This window comes from Uloborus diversus, chromosome 8 (assembly GCF_026930045.1).
Source record: "Uloborus diversus isolate 005 chromosome 8, Udiv.v.3.1, whole genome shotgun sequence".
In the NCBI taxonomy this organism is placed as follows: Eukaryota; Metazoa; Arthropoda; class Arachnida; order Araneae; family Uloboridae; genus Uloborus; species Uloborus diversus.
In genome coordinates this window covers 78,338,860-78,356,986 of record NC_072738.1, presented here as the reverse complement: position 1 = coordinate 78,356,986, position 18,127 = coordinate 78,338,860, and the positions used below count along the sequence as shown (strand labels likewise).

The window sequence follows — 18,127 nt, the reverse complement described above, 5'->3', positions numbered from 1 at the left end:
GATTCGTGTTTAATTGGTTGAATATTAAGAATGTTTTAAATGTGACAGTCGACAGTTATTCTTTTGTTTTCGTATCTTTGTTCTAAAGCTTTAAAGAGTGAAGAAAAACTATTGTCAGTTGTTTCTGGAATTTTTGCTTCTCCCTTTAATGAACCGCGTAAGTAATGAAGCTTTTCACTTTCAGAAAGTTCGGGATTTTCATTTATTAGGCTACTGAATTGAGTTTTGAACAAGTTCCATTCCTCAAATTTTCCGCTAAAATTTGGAAGAGGAATTTTCGGAAGTTTCATTGAAGCCTTTTTTGGCTGATCAACATTCATCGAATTAATTTCTTGTGTAGAAGTATCAATACTTTGTTTTAGTCCAGAGTCACTGTAATGCTGTAACTTCAGTTTGTTAATAGATGATTTCAAGCTTACTTCCAAGTTTTGAATATCTTCGTCCACTTGAGACAATAAGTCTTCACATTCCTCAAATTGCTTTTCGGTGATGATTTTGTAGAAGTCATCTTTTAGCGTATCAAATTTTTGATGTATGTTCAGCACTGTCTCAAAAAGAGCTTCTAACTCGGAAATGTCCATCTCGTCCTTTCTTTCAGCGAGGGCAATAGAAATCTTGATGATTTGCCCTTTAATGTTACCGCGCTTGCGGTTTAACGAAGTGATGTCCGCCATTGCAATTTATAGTGATTGCGTAATTTAACTTAATTGTATATTTGCGAGTTGACTTGAATTTTATAACTAATTCAAATTTATCGTATCCGGCTCGACGGACCAAAATGTGCGGTACTTAGTTAAAATAATCTTCAAGCGAGTGGACTGTATGCGTTTATTGCTATGGACAGACAAGACAGGTTTTCAATGGCGATTTTCTTATTGTAACAAAAAAAAAAAAAAGGTTTGCCATATGTTGGCGTGAATAGTTCAAAGAAAATAACTTCGCCAGGGCGATAAAGTTACAAACACTGAACACATGCTACACCCGTTGCAGAATCTTGAAGAGGTTTGCAGGCTATTTCTGAAATGGAAAGATTTTTTTTAATCACTTTTTATACAAATCTATCAAATGAAAAGAAGGATATACAGTTTAGAATGAACAGAGGCGTAACTTGGCCACGTGAAGTGGGTGGGCAAACTTTTTTTTTCAAGGGAAATTTATTTGATTCATATTCTGCCATCCAATTAAAATAATGAAAAAAATTACTTTTTAAAAAAATAAATTGATAAATTTAAGAAATCATAATAACTTTTAATGCAATGTATGTTATTCAGTTTAAACAGAACCAAGCTACAGAGAGTAATGCTCACATACATCTGGAGAAATTTCAAAAAATGAAACTTCTTTCCCAAAATATATGCTGACCCTCTTTAGTTGCGTTTATAATTTACACGATCAATGGCACCAAACAGTTGGTCTTACGCTTTGTAATCCTAAAGTACAGATTTCTTTTTCTAAGTTGCGTTGGTTTTAATTCGCGAATAATTCCATGCACTATAGAAAGCTCAAGAAATGATTTTTCTTTCTTCCGAAGATGTTTTCCAGGAATCCAGGAATGAAGAATCTGTACAGTGTACATACCCTGTTATCAGTGATCTATGCCCTGAACCAAAGTGGTATTCTATTTCAGTGACTCAACCAGAAAAAAAGTTTTTTGGGGGGGGCTGGACACATCGAGAAAGAAGAGAAAAATTTAGATGTAATAGAAAAGGGGGGTCCAGGAAAATTTTTAAACTTGTAGCTTTAAAAATGCAATTTTAGACTTTCTTCGTTGATGTTAGGAGAACAAAAGGTACAAGGGTCTCAGCTGAATTTCCAGAAATTGAAGCTTTAAAAATGTGGTTAGGCCACATTTACCGCCGTTAGGGTAACGGATAGAGCTCAAGGAATTCTCGATCGAATTTTTTTTATAAGTTGAATTGAATTCCTCCTCCCCCCTGCTTTCAACATTGAAGTTTCAAAAACACAATTTTAGACAAACGTTGAACATTGTACGGGAACGAGGTTTTGAAGCTCTTCCGTGGTAAAGTTTTCAAAATTATGGTGCTGAAAACTAAAGCAATATTTTATATTCAGTATCTATTCCACTTAAAATTTTTGTAAGTGTATTTTAAAAAACCTAATTGCTTATGATGTTGGAGGAAGGCGATATAGGGACCCTTGCCGAAATATTTTCTAAAATTCAAGTCTTTAAAACACGATTGTATTTTGTAATATTAGGGCCAGTAATTTTTCGAAATTAAAGCTCCAAAAATGCAATTTTAAGCGGTTTTAGATGTTGTTCGGTAATTGGGGTAGTTCCCCTGGAAAATTCGCAAAATTGAAGACCTAAAAATGAAATTTAAGATGCTCCATAATGCTTCTGGTGTGTGAGGGGGGCTTTGGCGGAGTAGAATTTTGAACACTTTCTTATTTTCAGGCGAACTAGAAAAAAAAGAGAAGAAATAGGACAGGGGGGAAGGATAGCTGATCAATAAGCTGTTACTTTTGAATATTTTTAATTCAAAGATTTATTTTCAAAAGAAATTAAGATCTTGCCCTAGCATTAATATTAATTTCTAAAAATCACTTTGTTTTCCAATGACATGTTCTTTTCTTCTCATCAGTAATAAAGGTTTTGAAAAACATTCAATTCAGCATTCTGGGGTAGGCTGTGGGCTCCCTTTCTGGTTGTGCCACTGTTCTATTTTGGCCCATCTATTACATGGTTCGTTGTTCATTCGTGTCAGCACCAGTTAAAGGATTAAAAGTAAATTTCGCATTAAGAAAAACTTCGGAAATGCAAAATGTCCGCTATTTTTCAAAAACACTCATTTTTTTGGACATCAAATCCTCGTTTACTACCTAAATTTAGTAAACTAGGATTACATTCCTATATATATTGTGGGGGGGGGGGGAGGTTCATCATCACTTTGGGATCAGGTGCACGAGCCTCTTCTCGGCTTCAGATTTTGCTGCTGTGGTGCAGTTTAAAAACAGATAAACTATTGGTTGAAATTACTAATTGTTGGTTAAAGACAAGGGGATACAATTTTTGCATATAAATTCATAACAATTGCATTGGTAATATGCAAATTATATTTTATTATTGTTTGAAAATAATGTATAGATCATATGACTAACAATTTTAAAAAATCCCATGCTGAAAAACTAGGGGGGCAAAATAATAACTCTTCCCATGGCTCAAAAAAAGTAGGAGGGCACTTGCCCCCCCCCCATGCCCTCCCCCTAGTTTAGGCCAATGAGAATGAAACAGGAAAGAAAAACAAAATAAATACCTAACAGGAATGGTGACAAGGCTTAAGTGTGCAGTCTGGTGTTTGTCAAGTTAGTAGCTTCTTGTACTGGATTAGAAGACAGAAATTGTCCAGCATGTGTAAGTTTTAAATTAAGCATTTGATTTTCAGTCATTCCTTGGTGATGATTTAAGACATATTACAAATAACCAAATGATAGTCTGCCTTTCAGACTTTTTTTTTTTTTTTTAGTCTACCACAGACTGCTGAAAAATTCTGCTGCTGGTGTCATATCACTCTATTTTTACATTGTCCAGTATTAGTGTTTCATGCAAAAATCTCATTTGTTTTTCATATTTGAAGAAAGTTTCGTTGCATATTAATTGGATGGGAAAGCTAATTCTTCCACCAAATGAAAACAGTGCTCAGACTGATTTTGGTTCCTTTTGCAATCAGAAAACTTGCTCCTAATTCTGGTGCTTCTTAAAGATAATGCAACCATTCTTTCCACATATTCATTGTGTAGAGTACTTTTCTATGATTTACTCTTCTCTTTCGTCAAAAAGTTTTACAAAATTTTGCAGTACTAATAGTTTGATAAGCAGTAGTTTTGCTGAAATTTAAGTGTTATTTAGAAAAGTCAACTATGTACTAGATGATCCTTTTATATGTATTGTGCTACATTAAGCAAAGGCTTTGCTCATTATGATAGTTAAAGGACAGCTTTGTTTAATCAAAAATTAAATTGCACGGAAAACCAGTTTCTGGAACTATTCAAAACTGTGACACTATCATAGAAAATCAACTACCACTGAACTTTTTTTTTCTTCTCTGATACAAACTTCTCTCGAGTAAAATAATGAAGTAAGGATGACAGCAAATCTTGGTTTGTAATTTTCTGCTATTTTCCATGTTTTCTCATGTGATCCAGAAAAAGCTTTAAATTTTATGTGCTTTCTGGCCTGTAAGATTTATCTTAATATGAGGTGCGAACCGCAAGTAAAAAGAGGTTGGACACCACTGTTGTTAAAATTACTGAAAACTACCTAGGACATTCAGAGGAGTCTACATTCAGAGGAGAGTCAAAGAGTCAGCTGACTCCCCTGGTGACAAGAATTTTATTATGGTTAGCATTAAACTTCAAGCTTTTAGATCCGAAAAAATAGTACATGGAATCAATGTTAATCTTATTTTGCTTCGTTCTGTAAGATATTTCTTCTCAGCTCGCCTTAAATTCAACGGATTGATTGGGTTCATTTACTGAGCTATTTCTATTTTGAGTGTTTTGTTCATTTTCAGAAGAACAATCATCTCTAATGAGCTTAACACTTGTTCAGAGTACTCTTCCACCTCAAACCACATGTTGCATGTGTGTGCTATAAAATGTGTATGGGTGATTCTCCAAAAGCCTGATATTTTCCTATCACATTTTTTTTAAAAATAAAAATGCTGAAAAAAATCTGAAAAAAATTTGTTAGGAACTTATTAAGAGAAAAATAGTAGGAACTCACTTTAACTATGTTACACCCTCAAAAGAGGGGGTCAAATTTTCATACAGCAAGAGACTGACAAGCAGCACCAGGAGAGTTACAAAATGAATTTCTTCATGGGTTATCTACAATGTTACTATTGTAATAAAGAAATAACTGAAGCCTAAACAAAAAAGTATGGTTATTAAATGACAAAACAAAATTTATGCAAAACCTCCCTTAATGGACGCCCCAAATTTCTTGGAGTAGAAGTCCCATATAGGTTTTTCCTTATTATTCAATCTGAATAGCTTACACTCTGAATAACAGACATTCATTTCAACGGAAAAAAATTAATTGCTACATTAAAACTTTCTTGAAGTTAGCCATACACAGTATGATAAAATTTACGAAGGAAAAGTTACCTTTTCATTATCTGCAAATTGTTTTATGGTTCAGAAAATAAACATAAAGCAAAAACGGAATCAGCCATATTAATAACATATATTTTACTTTTAATTTAAAGCAACAATAAAATTTATAGCAACTGCACTAATCTATTTGAGCAACATTTAGATGAACAAATGTTTAACCAATAAATTTCTTTTGGAACGATTCAATTCCTCTGTACACAACAAAAAAATATTAAATAGAATTACTCCACTGATACATTTTTTATTTATTGTTTGCCAAATTTAACTTTTTTTTCTCAGTCTATCTTGTTTTTCAACTAATGTATTGGAAATAAATCTTTCTATTCTACGGGATGCATTACCAGTGCTTGAGAAATAATGCTAGGTGAGTGATTTTTTTTGCACCAGGAGTATGACTTTTTTTAAGATGGGAGTATGACACTGTTTTAGGACAGAATTATGACATTTTCCATACAATTTGCCTGTTATGTAGTAACAGGATTATATTTAAGGTAAACAATGTTAGTTTTATACTCTAACCTCTTAATTCAACCACACACTTTGAGTACAGTTAAAATTTTTCGTTTATTTAAAACAAAAATATTGTCCAGGAGAATGACAGCGAAAATGTTACATACCCTATTCTTGAACTTCGAAAAGTTAATGTGAACAGCAGACAAATCTTATTAACAAAATACTCATGGAGTCCAACAAAATGGTGATAATAAACAGTTTTATAGTACATCAGATTAAAAATTCCTTTTTTATCTATAATAATTGAACTCATTCCTAGGACAGGAGAATGACATGAAAACCTGAGGACAAAGTTTAAAACTATGTACCTTGAAGATTTGAATAATTAAATTTATTTAAAGAATGCTGTTTTACACCTTTAAGTATGCTTGATTTTGTACTACTAATTGAATTTGTGGAATGTTGATATAACATTTTTAAATAATTTGAGTTCATTTGAAAAATGGATGGGGACACGCCAAAAGTATGACTTTCTAATTATTCAAAAATTTTTGAAGAAAAAACTAAATGAGTTATTATTTTAATAAGAGTAGAATAACACCAGATAAGTTATTTCTTACTATTAAAAAAATGAAAACACTTTCTGGGTAAAACAATCTTTGTGTAAGGCTACTGGGACATAATATTGTTAGGATTTTGGAGAAACACCCATATGTAAATATATTCAACTATTTTCTACTTCTAATCTCGTATTTTCAAAGCTTATGGTAATGTATCTGCCAAAAAAAAAAAAAATTACTTTTGATGAAAATTTCAATTCAAATCCCCCATTAAATTTTTCAGTGTCACAGGTTAAGCCACTGAAAAATTTAATGGGGGTCTGTAGCATATGAAGGGGTATGCCATCACCTTCGGGGGAATAAGCCCCCCCCCCCTCCTTAACTGATACTTTTTTGCGTTGTAAGTATAAGATGTTGGACATTGAAACTTAACCCCCCTTACAAAAATTTCTGGATCCGCCCCTGAAAAGTATTGTTTCAGGAACTTTTAAAGTTTGAAATTAGTGGTTAGCTCAAAATTAGCAATAATTTAATGTGATGAGACCATATATTTAAAATGCACATCATGTTTGATGAATAACTATGATACAAATGCAATATAACATTCCTTGCAAAATATGGTGGCAGTTCATGACGTATAAATGTAATCTTTATTTTATGTCAACATTACTAAATTTTGAAATTCATAAAAAAATTCTACTGCTGAGCAAAAGGTAAAAGAGTTTAGTAAGATGAGTTTGCTTGAAGTCCCATAAGCATTGCAACTTTCTATGATAGAGCTGAATGTTCCATGTGTGCGGGTATTTTGCTATGTAAAAACTGTTGCACAGTATTTATTGTGTCTATATACTGTCTGTCTTTCACGAGAAGGGCTCCAGCTGTTGAGTCTGACCCCTTCTGCTGCCTTAGAAACGGACTTAGTTCATTTTCTGCGAGGGTTAGCAGGAGGGGGTTTTTGGCTCCTGTTCACCAGTCGCCCTCTCGCCTTTCTGCAGTTGTTCGGGTTTTTCCAACATTAAGCTTCTCTTGGAAAAATGAGACATGCCTCATTGTTATAGCAACAGACAAGCCAAAACATTTCGGGGGGGGGGGGGCTGCTTTTTTCGTGACAGTCGGTCAGTTTAACTTTTTTTTTTCCACTTACTGTTTGTTTCATGTACTGTATTCAGTTTTTATAAATAATTAGTTTTAAATACAGAGCAACCCTTAAATATGTGATGTGTATTGGTATATTCAAATGATTTTAAAATAAAAGGTTTAGAGAAATGATTGGAAATAGTTCTGCTGTTTTGTCACATAGAAAATTATGTCCTCCTTTTGACATTCAATTTTAAATCCTGGTGCTTCTGTATATTTTTTCCTTTTTCAGAGCATTAAGTGTTTTTTGTGGCTTATGTAAAAAAGCAGAAAACCTTTTAAAAAATGTCTGTAAAATTAAATTTATACTTTTTGCTGATATGTTTCATTAGCATTTTGAAAGCATTCATTGTTTCAACTTTTGATATCTCACAATGTTTAGGCCCTGGCAACTGCTGTGTGGTCTATTTTAAAAGCGAAAAGAAGAATGCTGAAGGTAAATCTTTTGCTGCTTATTTATTTTTTTTAATTTTCTCTTTTTTTTTTCTTCGGCAAAATATTTGTTTTTTAATGATCTTGAATTTTCCTAATAAATCAAGATTTTTCAGAAAAGTAACTATTGTTCTTATTTATTTGTTGTTTTTTTTTTACACTAGCAGAAATATAGATACAAAATGGGTTGCATTTTATTTGTTTCTTTTGTATTAAAATATTCCAATCTTTGTAATCCTAATGACTTATTAAGTAAGAAAAATATTTTTTTAAATCATTGTTATTTTTTTAAATTCAAATGCATAATTTACTGAGTAAATTTCATAATTAATATGTAACTTGAAGAAAATTAAGAAGATTGGAAAGTGGAACACATTATCAGTATTAATGGGGGTCATTTCCCAAATTTTAAAAGTATTTTTCATGCTTAAAAACATAGGATTGGACCATTTTTTTAAAATAATTTGGCTAAGTTTAGTATTTAAAAAAAATTATTTTAATTGGTGCGCTTTCATTGTTTACACTAATGCCGATGACATCACAAATGATGTAATGTCATTCACTGATGCCATTCATGGATCATAATATTTAATTCGCATCTTTACTCATATGTAGTGGCAACAATATGGTTGACAGCAAGCTTAGAGCGCAACATTTAATTCACTGCTTGATTATCATGACATGGAACTGCCAGTGGAGATGTGCAAAAGTACATCATTTGTGACGTCATAAGGACCATGCCTTGTTTTCAAAATCGGACACTTTGATCGAACACGGCATCGTGATTGCTTAGATGCTTAAAATGCGAACCTTTTTTTCTTACTGCACAGTGTTTTTAGCAAGCAACAAAACAAATTTCTAATTTTACTTTAAATCAGCAAACTTAGAAATAAACTTGAAACAAAACTCGTTTGGTGAAATCTTGAATGGTACTAAAGACAAAAATGTGAGCACTGAAGTATTTAAAAGCCATAAAAATCCAGTGGAATGCATATTTACCTTATTATTTGTATGCCATTTTATATTTAGCATTTTCAACTAGTTTAAATTGTATTTCATATTTTCAACTTGTAGAAAATGAACAAAAAGTACTATAAGAAATTGAAGTTTTCCCTGAAGTAATCCAAACTTTCTGATTTTCCGAAAAGAAGCAAACAAATAAAATGATGCCCACAATAAAAATAATTTATACCATTCTTCTGCTTGAAACTGAATAAATGTCTTTGTACTTGAAAAATAAAATTCAAAAATAACAGTGTATAACTGCACAATATTTCCAGAATACTGCATACACGTGTGTCGCGATTACAGGCCCCCTTTTCAATGCAATATAAATGAGCATATGGATGAAAAGACATCCGACAAAAGGTTTTGTGATATCTTTTCATCCATAAGTGTACTTATTTTGCTTTGAAAAAGGGATTCCTTGTAACCCTGAAACACGTGTATATGCATTATTCTGCAACTTTTGTGCAATTATACGTTGTTATTTCTAAATTTTATTCTTCTGCATGTTTGAATAAGTACAGAATTTTTATTAGTTTTTATTAAAGCAATGTTAGACCTCTACTGCTTTAAACAATATGAATAGATTTTTTAAATTCACACGGGACAAATGAAAACATAACAAAAGTTTATCCCTGAATTTGTTGTTCTGATTTATTAAACACTGTTCATGTGTACTATAGGTGTGTATGATTTTAAGTTCTTTCATTTATGAAGTAAATATTTGCTGGATTCAACTAATTATTTCAAAACATATTCATAACATGAAGTTTCTATAAGCCTACAATTTATATTATGATCCTACTACTTTTTTTAAAATTCTTATTACTGTCTTATAGAGGTGCGACATCAATAGCAAAACATCGATGTTTCAAAACATCGATGTTAGAAATTGAAACATTAATGGTATTGACACATCGACCAAAAAACATCAATGTTTTAAAACATCGATCTTTTTATCAATGTATAACATATATTTTTGAATATACTACAATAATTTAAGCAATACAAAAGAATACGTCCCCGACAAATATATTGAAAATACTGAACCTCAAATCATGAACATAATTTTATAAGAATAATTTCGCAACAGCTTGGTATTATAGTAGGACAAAAATTGATAATAAGATAAGCACCGATTAATACAAGCTAGTTATAGTAATAAGGAAATATTTTCAAACTGAATGAAACTGAAAGTAAATTTTCATCAAAAAAGAATCTAAGAAAAAATGTATCATAGCACCTTCAGTTGAGTGATAAGAAAAAGTTGTGCTAATTATTTTAAAAATACAAAATTAATTCTAACAATTATTTTTAAGAGCAAGAAATATGTGTTGTACTCTTAGTTAATAATTAAACACAAATTGCAAGTAATAGAGGGAAGACTTGTTGGGGGAAATCGATAAGTAACCCTGAATATTGGTGTTGACAGTTTGCAGAAAAAGAAGTTTGTTTACTTTGTCCCTCAGAAGAGCATTTCTCTCTTTCGCAGACTATCCCACCAGTCAGAGAAACATCTCTTTCCGACGGAACAGAAGTTGCCATCACTATCAAATATTTTAAAGCAACTTTTACCAGCTCTGAATTTTTAAAGTTATAGTTTTCACCGTAGTAACGTATAGGATTTTACTTTAGTTTAAGAACTGGACCCTTGAAATAGACTACAAGTTCTGGCACCAGACTACCAGTGTCAGGTTCTTCCAATAGCTTTGAACTTTTCCTCACATTCCATTTATTTTCTACCATCTTGTAGTGATCTTCCCAAAAGCCATCCTCTACACAGAAAAATTGATCTTATAAAATGGGTGCAAAAAAAAGGATTTTTTTCTGGCAACTCCATAAGTAAACTTAACTACCTAGTCAGAAAATTGGAGCAAACTTTATGATAATTTTCAATTAAAATACAAAAACATCAACATCGAAAAAACATCGAAACCAAAACATCGATGCTCCAAAAACATTGAAAGTAAAACATTTATGTTAAAAACATCGATGTTTTAACAAAAACATCGATGTTTCCAAAACATCGACATTGATGTCGCACCCCCACTGTCTTAGATTTAAAATAACATTTCATTTAGAAAAATATTCTTTTCCCTGGAATTTGAAAAATTTACTTTTTTTTCTTTGTATTTGTTACAATCAGATTTAATTCAATTTGCAATAAGAGTAAAATCTATTTTAAAAATAGTTATTTATGCTTGACCTTTTTAAAATTAAAGCTTATTTATTTATTCTTTTTCTCTCCATAGTATCCAGATGGCTTTATAAGTCGATTTTATTATGTATCAGAACATCTGATTCCAGTTTTAGCTTGGGGATTTTTTGGACCTGATGAAAAACTCAAGGAGATATGTTTTTATTTTAAGGTTTGCTTATTTATTTATTTTATTGCTTTAATAATTACTCTAAATTATTAATTTTGTCTATAAAAGGTAGTGTTTGATTTTTTCAGTTTTTTATTGAGTTCCACTTTAAAAAACATGAAATTACTTTTCATTATCTTAGGTCTGTTTTTAATGATGTGATCTTTTGTAAGTCCCACAATATATTTTACGCAAAATTTATGGATTCTTTACAAATTTATGAACCACAACTTTGTGTAAATTTGCATAAAAAGTAATCTCAAAGCCATATACAGGAACTCTATCTAAGAACCATATAGGAACTCATTACTACATAAGAGCAGTTTGGGCCAAGGACTGATCCAGCACCTGATTTTTGAGGGGTTATTTCCGGTAGTGGTGTCATAATTGTAATATTCAGGTAAAATAAAGAGTCTTGGACAATTTTTTTCTGATTATAAATCCCTAAAACAGCTTTAGGCTAAGTTTCCTTGCTTTAACGGAAGAGAGGGAAGGGGGTCATGAGCCCTTCCTCTGGATCTACACTTAATTTGGTCATCCTCAACCAGATTTTGAGTAAAGATTGAAAAATACTTTTAAGGAGATAAAAAACAGAGGCTACAGCTTTCTAAGTTGGAGGTGAATAGTCTGTTAAAGCTACTAGCTGAATTTTCTTTCTGTGGCATCTGCCTTAAATTGAGTAGCCTCACTACTCGGGCTCGGGTTATAAGTAACATAAGCAACAAAAAGTCTGTCAGGATTTAAAGCCCTAGACCAGAAACTCTAAATAGTAACCACTTGTCATCAAAGTCACAAAAAATAGTCACCACTTTTGCACTTTTGGTAGCCATTTTTAAAAAAGTATATATGCATTGCAAAAATTAAATTACCTATTCTCTGTTAATAATGTTATATTAAATTAAGGAAGTATGATCAGCGGCATAGCTGGGGGAGGGGGGGGACCTCCCCACGGGCGCATATAAACAACCTTAACTTTGCTAGTGGAGACCATGTAAAAATTTGAAGACTGCTGATTGACTATCCTATAAAACTATCATCCATTTCTTTTTCAGCTTGATTTCCATTCTCTAATTATTGTTTCATTTCAAAACAAGATCTTCCAGATGTTATTTGAGGCAGGAGAAGGATTAAAAGCTTTCATACGTGAATCAAGAAGTGATGACCAAACACTGAACTGCAAGGATAGGGTTGGAAGTGTGCTGTCTTAACGTGATATGATTTTTAACAAATAAAGAAAGACATGGTTGCCGCTTTTGGCAACTTTGACTTCATAATTTGGTAACCATTTTCATTATAATCGTCGTCCGTTGCCAACTGACAACCGATATTCTAGAGCTTTATCAGGAATGTGTTCCTTATGCATGATTGTTGGCATCAATGATGATATGAAAGTACTTAACAAAACCTTAATTTGCATGTGGGCCACTATTCAATGAGTAGTCTGTCTCCTCTGTTTGTCTATGGCACATTGTGCTGAATCTGAAGCAGAAAGTTAAGCTTCTGTTGACCCCAGAGTAATACAACAGCCTATGGGAAATAAGTTCCTAATTATACCCTCTGTAGCAAATCTCTGCCGTTTGTAACTTTGAGGATGTCAAAACTCGAGTCCATTATGTAGTGAAGTAAAGAGCTGTTGTACTCTTAAGATGATAATTTGTATTCTGTCTTTGCTCTAGTAATGATTGTGTATTAGAGGACAGATAAGCTCTTGAATCCAAACAGTTTGTTACAAAGAAACTTTTGTATAGTTGCACTGCATGGTGTGATCTGAGTAGCAGTTTTGAATGACAACATTAGCACGCTCATCATTATTCCAAGTTCTATGACAGCAATTTTTTATGTTGTACTAGTGATGGAATTGGTTGTGCTGCAATTTTTATCAATGTTCAAGGGACCGTTTTCTAGTACAATAGCACAGATGAAACATTACTGGATGACAAATACAGCTATGCTTCCACAATCAGAATAGAATGCTGCTGATTTTACTGATCCAGTGCAACAAATATGGCACTCCATCCGATCAAATTAGTTATCTTTATCATGCAAAAAGAGGTTTCGTGCTAACGTTTAAAATTGTTACTACTACAGTATTTATTAAAATATTACAGCTTTTTACATTTGAAATGGTATGAACTCATGCTTACTTTGACCTGGGTCCAGTGGCGTAGCTACACTTTCTGCCGTCCGGGGTGGTTCCTCAATTTGCCACCCTTTTGATGGGTAATAGTTAATACATTAAAAAGTCAAAAGTATTTAATAATATTTTTAAAAAGAAGAAAAGAAACTTATCTTTTTTCTTTCATATTTTTCCTGCTGAAGAAAAAAAAGAATTCAGATCCCCAACGAAATATTCCAAAAGTTATGTCAAAATTCGGAATTTTAAGCAATTTTAAGTAAAGCTTATAAGAAAAGGGCTTGGAGTTCAATCCAGATTTTTTTTTTTTCAAAATTAAAATCAGTTTTATGCTTTCTTTGGTGAGGTTAGGGGGTCGGGACTTCTCAAGCAAATTTTCCGAAATTGAGATGTTGAAAAAAGCAATTTTAAGCTGTTTATAAATACTTGAAGATACTGGGGAAGGTTCAAGGGCGCTGTACGGAAAGCTTTTCAACTAAACTAAAAAACACGTTACTGTAGGCTGTATCTAGTGGTGTAAGGCTTCCCCAAACTCCAACAAAGACTGGACTTTCCTCCCAAAATATTTTCGTTCTTGAAATCAATTTTAGTCTATTTTTGATGACGTTAAAAAGAATAGGGAACATTCGGGAACTCTCTGGAATTTTCCGATGACGAAGCTTCAAAAACGCAAAGGCTATCTTTGACGGCATAAGTTCCCAAATGTTTCCAAAAATGTTGGGAAGTCAAATGGTTTTCCCATCTCCCCTTGAAACTTTTTGAAAATGACGTCCTAAAACCGCGATTTTAGCCGTTGTTTAGCAAACGTTATGAGAGAGAGTTTGGAGGGGAGCTCCCACCCAAAATCTTTCAAAACTTGCTCATTTTAAACTCTTTATCACTGAGGAAAAAAAAGCTTTGTGGTCTTCCCTCAGAAATTTCTAAAAAACGAAGTTTCGAGCCAACTGTGATGATGTTAGGAGATTTCGTGCACATTTGCCCTACCTTAGAATTTTTCTGAAATTTAACTTTCAAAAACCCTACTTTAAGCTATTTTTGGAGACAATGGATGAGCTGGGGATTTTAAAGTTGGAAGTTGATGTCCTAAATACACATTTTAGACTATCTTTAATCACATTACAGGAAGTGTCAGAGCTTGACCGCCCTCAGATATTTGTTGGTATTGAAGTTTTTAAAACTCAATAATAGGCTAAAAGATGAGATGGGAAGGGATGGGTTGGCCGTTATCCTTTGGAAATGTTTCGAGACTCAAGGCCTAAAACTGAACTTTTGGGCTGCTTGGTGACGTTAAGAGATAGGAAGGTTCGGTTGCTCTTCCCGAAAAATTTGACATTTTTTGAGGGTTTAAGAACACAATTTTAAACTGTTTTTGGTGGGTCAAAACTCTTTGGCCTTAAAACACATTTTAAAGCTTTCTTAGGAAACGTTAGACCGCAAAAAAGGGGGAGGATTGAAAATGGAGCCCCCAAAACGCTGTTCAGGCTATGTTTGGCCGAGGTTAATGGAGAATGGGATGGTTAGTGGCTCTCCTCTGGAAATTTTTCAAAATTAAAGTCCTGAAAATACATTTTAAGCTTTGTGACGGTATAGGAAAGAGCTTAAAGGTCGGGGAAATTTTCCTAATTTTAAGTTTTAGAAATGCTAATTTAGGGTCAGTTTGGTTTCTCAGTGGGAGTTATAATTCCTTTTTGGATTTGTGCTTTAGCAAATCACTTAATATTGACAAACTCAAAAGTTCCCACCCAGGGTATGAGCAAGACTCAACCCCTCCTCCTTCCCTAGATCCGGTACTGCTATATTGCCAAATTTGAAAGATTCTATTTTTCAGTGATTGAAGACAATAAGATAAAGAGACCCTTTACATTCGATTCAGCATACTGTGATTCATGAGAAGAAAAAATTGAGCATCAAAAATCATTACTTTTGATGTAAATGTGAAAGCCTTTGCCTAGAGAAAATTTTACTGATTAAAAACCTTTCCTTAAAATGAATGACTAAATGAGTTTCTCATTGAAACTCATTTAACTCATTTGTTTAAAGGATTTTGCTGATATAAAACAGTAACACAAGCAATTATTATTCGAGTTGGGAATAAGTGTTTTTTTTAAAAAATGAACTTAAAATTCATTCTGTCTTAGAGAAAATTTTGTAATCAATGGCCAATCAAAGCAATTGTTGAAACAGATAATGCTATCTTCAAAATGAGCAAGAAATCTCCCACCATTTCAGACCTCTCTCCTTTTACTCTTGTTGTCACTTTCCTTTTAAAAAAAGATTTTTAAAAAAAAAATAAGGTGTTTTTTTCCAAGGAACTTTCTTAAAATAAAGTGATAGCTTCCTCATATATCGAAACGTTATGAAATGTATTGGTTTTTTTTTTCGAAATAGTGAACCTTAACAGTAAAAAGAAAAATCATAGTCCCTTGACTTTACACTACCACCTCCCTCAGTCTGTAGCTTCAGACGAAGGAAGAGAAAAAACAAACAATAGTGCTGAGATGTGCACAAGAAAAACGCATGTTTTGTATAAGAGTAATTTATTTATCATAGTTGTACCAAAACCTTACAACTCAAAGGTCTTTTTTGAGCAATCACGATTGCTTATTGTTCTCATTTGACTGTTTTTGACGTTACACTGATTTTATTTTCCCGCTCATACCACCGTCGCGTCGACCGGCCTCACGATGCTGCTCCTCTTGCGAAAACAGTCTCCAGGTTGCGTCCATATCCTACACACAAACACACACACTTACACACAAACACACACTCATGCCTGCACACAGACACAAACACACATGCCTACACACACACACGAACGCCTACACGCACACGCGCGTATATGCACAGCACTGCATACACAACACTCACACACATGCATACATACACACGCACCCACACACACGCGCATACTTACACACACACGTTCTTGATTGCGAAAAACATAATTTGAATTCAAGATGCCAAAAATTCAAATTAATATAATTTTTTAAATTTAATATTAATTCTTGTATTCTGACAATATTGGTAAGATTGCAGTAAATTTGCTCTTAAGGTATTTTTCTGCTATGTATATGTCACTTGGCTTGGTGAATTGTTTTTCTTTTCTTTTGCCTTCAGTTATAGATCAAAAGCAAAATTTCCTTATTGGAAAAAAGCATTAAGTTTTTTCGCATCAAAAAAAGTGTGAAATTGCCGCCCCCCAAAATATGCCACCCGGGGCAGACTGCCCCCTCCGCCCCTCCCTAGCTACGTCACTGCCTGGGTGGTTAAAAGTTTTTGTAAAATGTTTCCTAGGAAAATGCTTGCGTGAGCTCCATTATTACATGTTTTCAAATTTTTAGTAATAAGTCTCTATGTTTATTCTCTCATTATCATCTTCTGTGAGAATTTTTTATTTTATTTCAGGAAGAAGTAATGGGCTTCATGTGCGACATTTTTAATTTTGGTAAAGTAAGATACACAAAAGTGGAAGAACTTGCTGCAGATATTATGCATTTAGCAACTATAAGATTTGACAGAACAATTCACAAGCTAGTGTTATGAAAATTCCTCAATCATAGGCTTGTTTCAATAAAAATTAAAGTGTTTCCTGTGTTCAAATAAAATACTGTACTTTTGATCTACAGAAGCGTTATGTGATCTACAGAAAAACCTTTCCCGTTATTGAAATAAATAAAATGCATTTCTTAGTTATCTTACCAAACATCAAGGCAGTAATAGATTTGTTATTTTAATTTTAGAAAACAAGAAATATTTTTTTTTGGTGCACTGCCTATGCTTCCTAATGCACAAATGACAGTTTTGAAAGAGAGAAAGAAAAAGTAGAGTCTTTATTCGAAACACAACCTGGAATCTATTACTTTAAGTATTACTAAATTTTAACTTTTTGGTAAAGTCAAAAATATGATCATCAGACAAATATATAGTGTGACTGAGCATTCATGGCGCTCAATGTAAGAGTCAGAAATATTGAATTTGTAGAAAATGGGGAGGGCTTTGTAAATGCAATAAAGTAATTCAAGACTTCAGAGTGTGCACCTTATAAGAAGGTTTGGAGCCAATTTTCTTTTGAAACAAACAATGCCATTTCACAAGAAAAACTTGTTCCACCAATGCTGTATTTAAGCAACTCATGTTTATCTCGTTTTTAACTGATTTTGAGGTGGAGTCATCCAAGGCTGAGCGCCTAGAACTTTGAGCTAAATTGTAGGTGAATTTTTCTCTTTAAGGTTGTCCTATGAACAATGTAAGATATCTTTAAGTGCAAAAGACTTCAATCTGTATGTAATAAGTTGATATCTCATTAGTCAGAAAGTACCAAGTGAAGCAAACTTTAGATATTTAATGGCTTTAATACATTACTCAGTGCAGTTGAAAAGTACTAATTTTTTAATAAATATCATTATGATTAAAATTGACATTTATTGTATTACATCTCTTTGTTAACATTTTTCATTTTCTCACACACTTATCATTGTATGTTTCTCATTATCATCATTTCAAATATAAGAGTTGTTATTAGATATTGTTTGGCCTCTGGGTTTGTGTATATGAATAGTCTTGTCTGATCTATTGATTAGGGGTGTTATCTCCCCATCAGATGACCCAGGCTCTCCCCCTAGCTTGCAGAAAACCAAACCCCTGCTGTGTGGCACTGCATTGTAATCCTATGGCTTCCATGTAAAAAGGTAGGGAGAAATGTGCACAGGCATGCGCAAGGAAGGAGAAGGAACACCTGAGCCCGAGGTTTTTAAAATGAGGGGTGAAACATATGTAGGGGCATAGGAATAAACAATATGGAGAGGAGCTTGTAAAAGTCATTTGTGAAGCTCCTCAAAATGTGTGGTTGAATAAATTAAAGGTAATGGTAAAGGTATACCGCTATCCCCTTTTAATTATGCATT

At 33.0% G+C, this 18,127-nt stretch overlaps 1 protein-coding gene across 1 annotated transcript in view; it reads left to right on the top strand.

Moving 5' to 3' along the window:
- Positions 1-16,807, top strand: part of LOC129228269 (mitoguardin-like) — a 90,242-nt gene extending 73,435 nt beyond the window's left edge. The window contains exons 12-14 of the mRNA XM_054862938.1: positions 7,669-7,722; positions 10,976-11,092; positions 16,629-16,807. Coding sequence (XP_054718913.1) covers positions 7,669-7,722; positions 10,976-11,092; positions 16,629-16,766 — 309 coding nt within the window. The 3' untranslated portion in view covers positions 16,767-16,807. The remainder of the gene's footprint in view (positions 1-7,668; positions 7,723-10,975; positions 11,093-16,628) is intronic.
- The last annotated feature ends 1,320 nt before the right edge of the window (positions 16,808-18,127 follow it).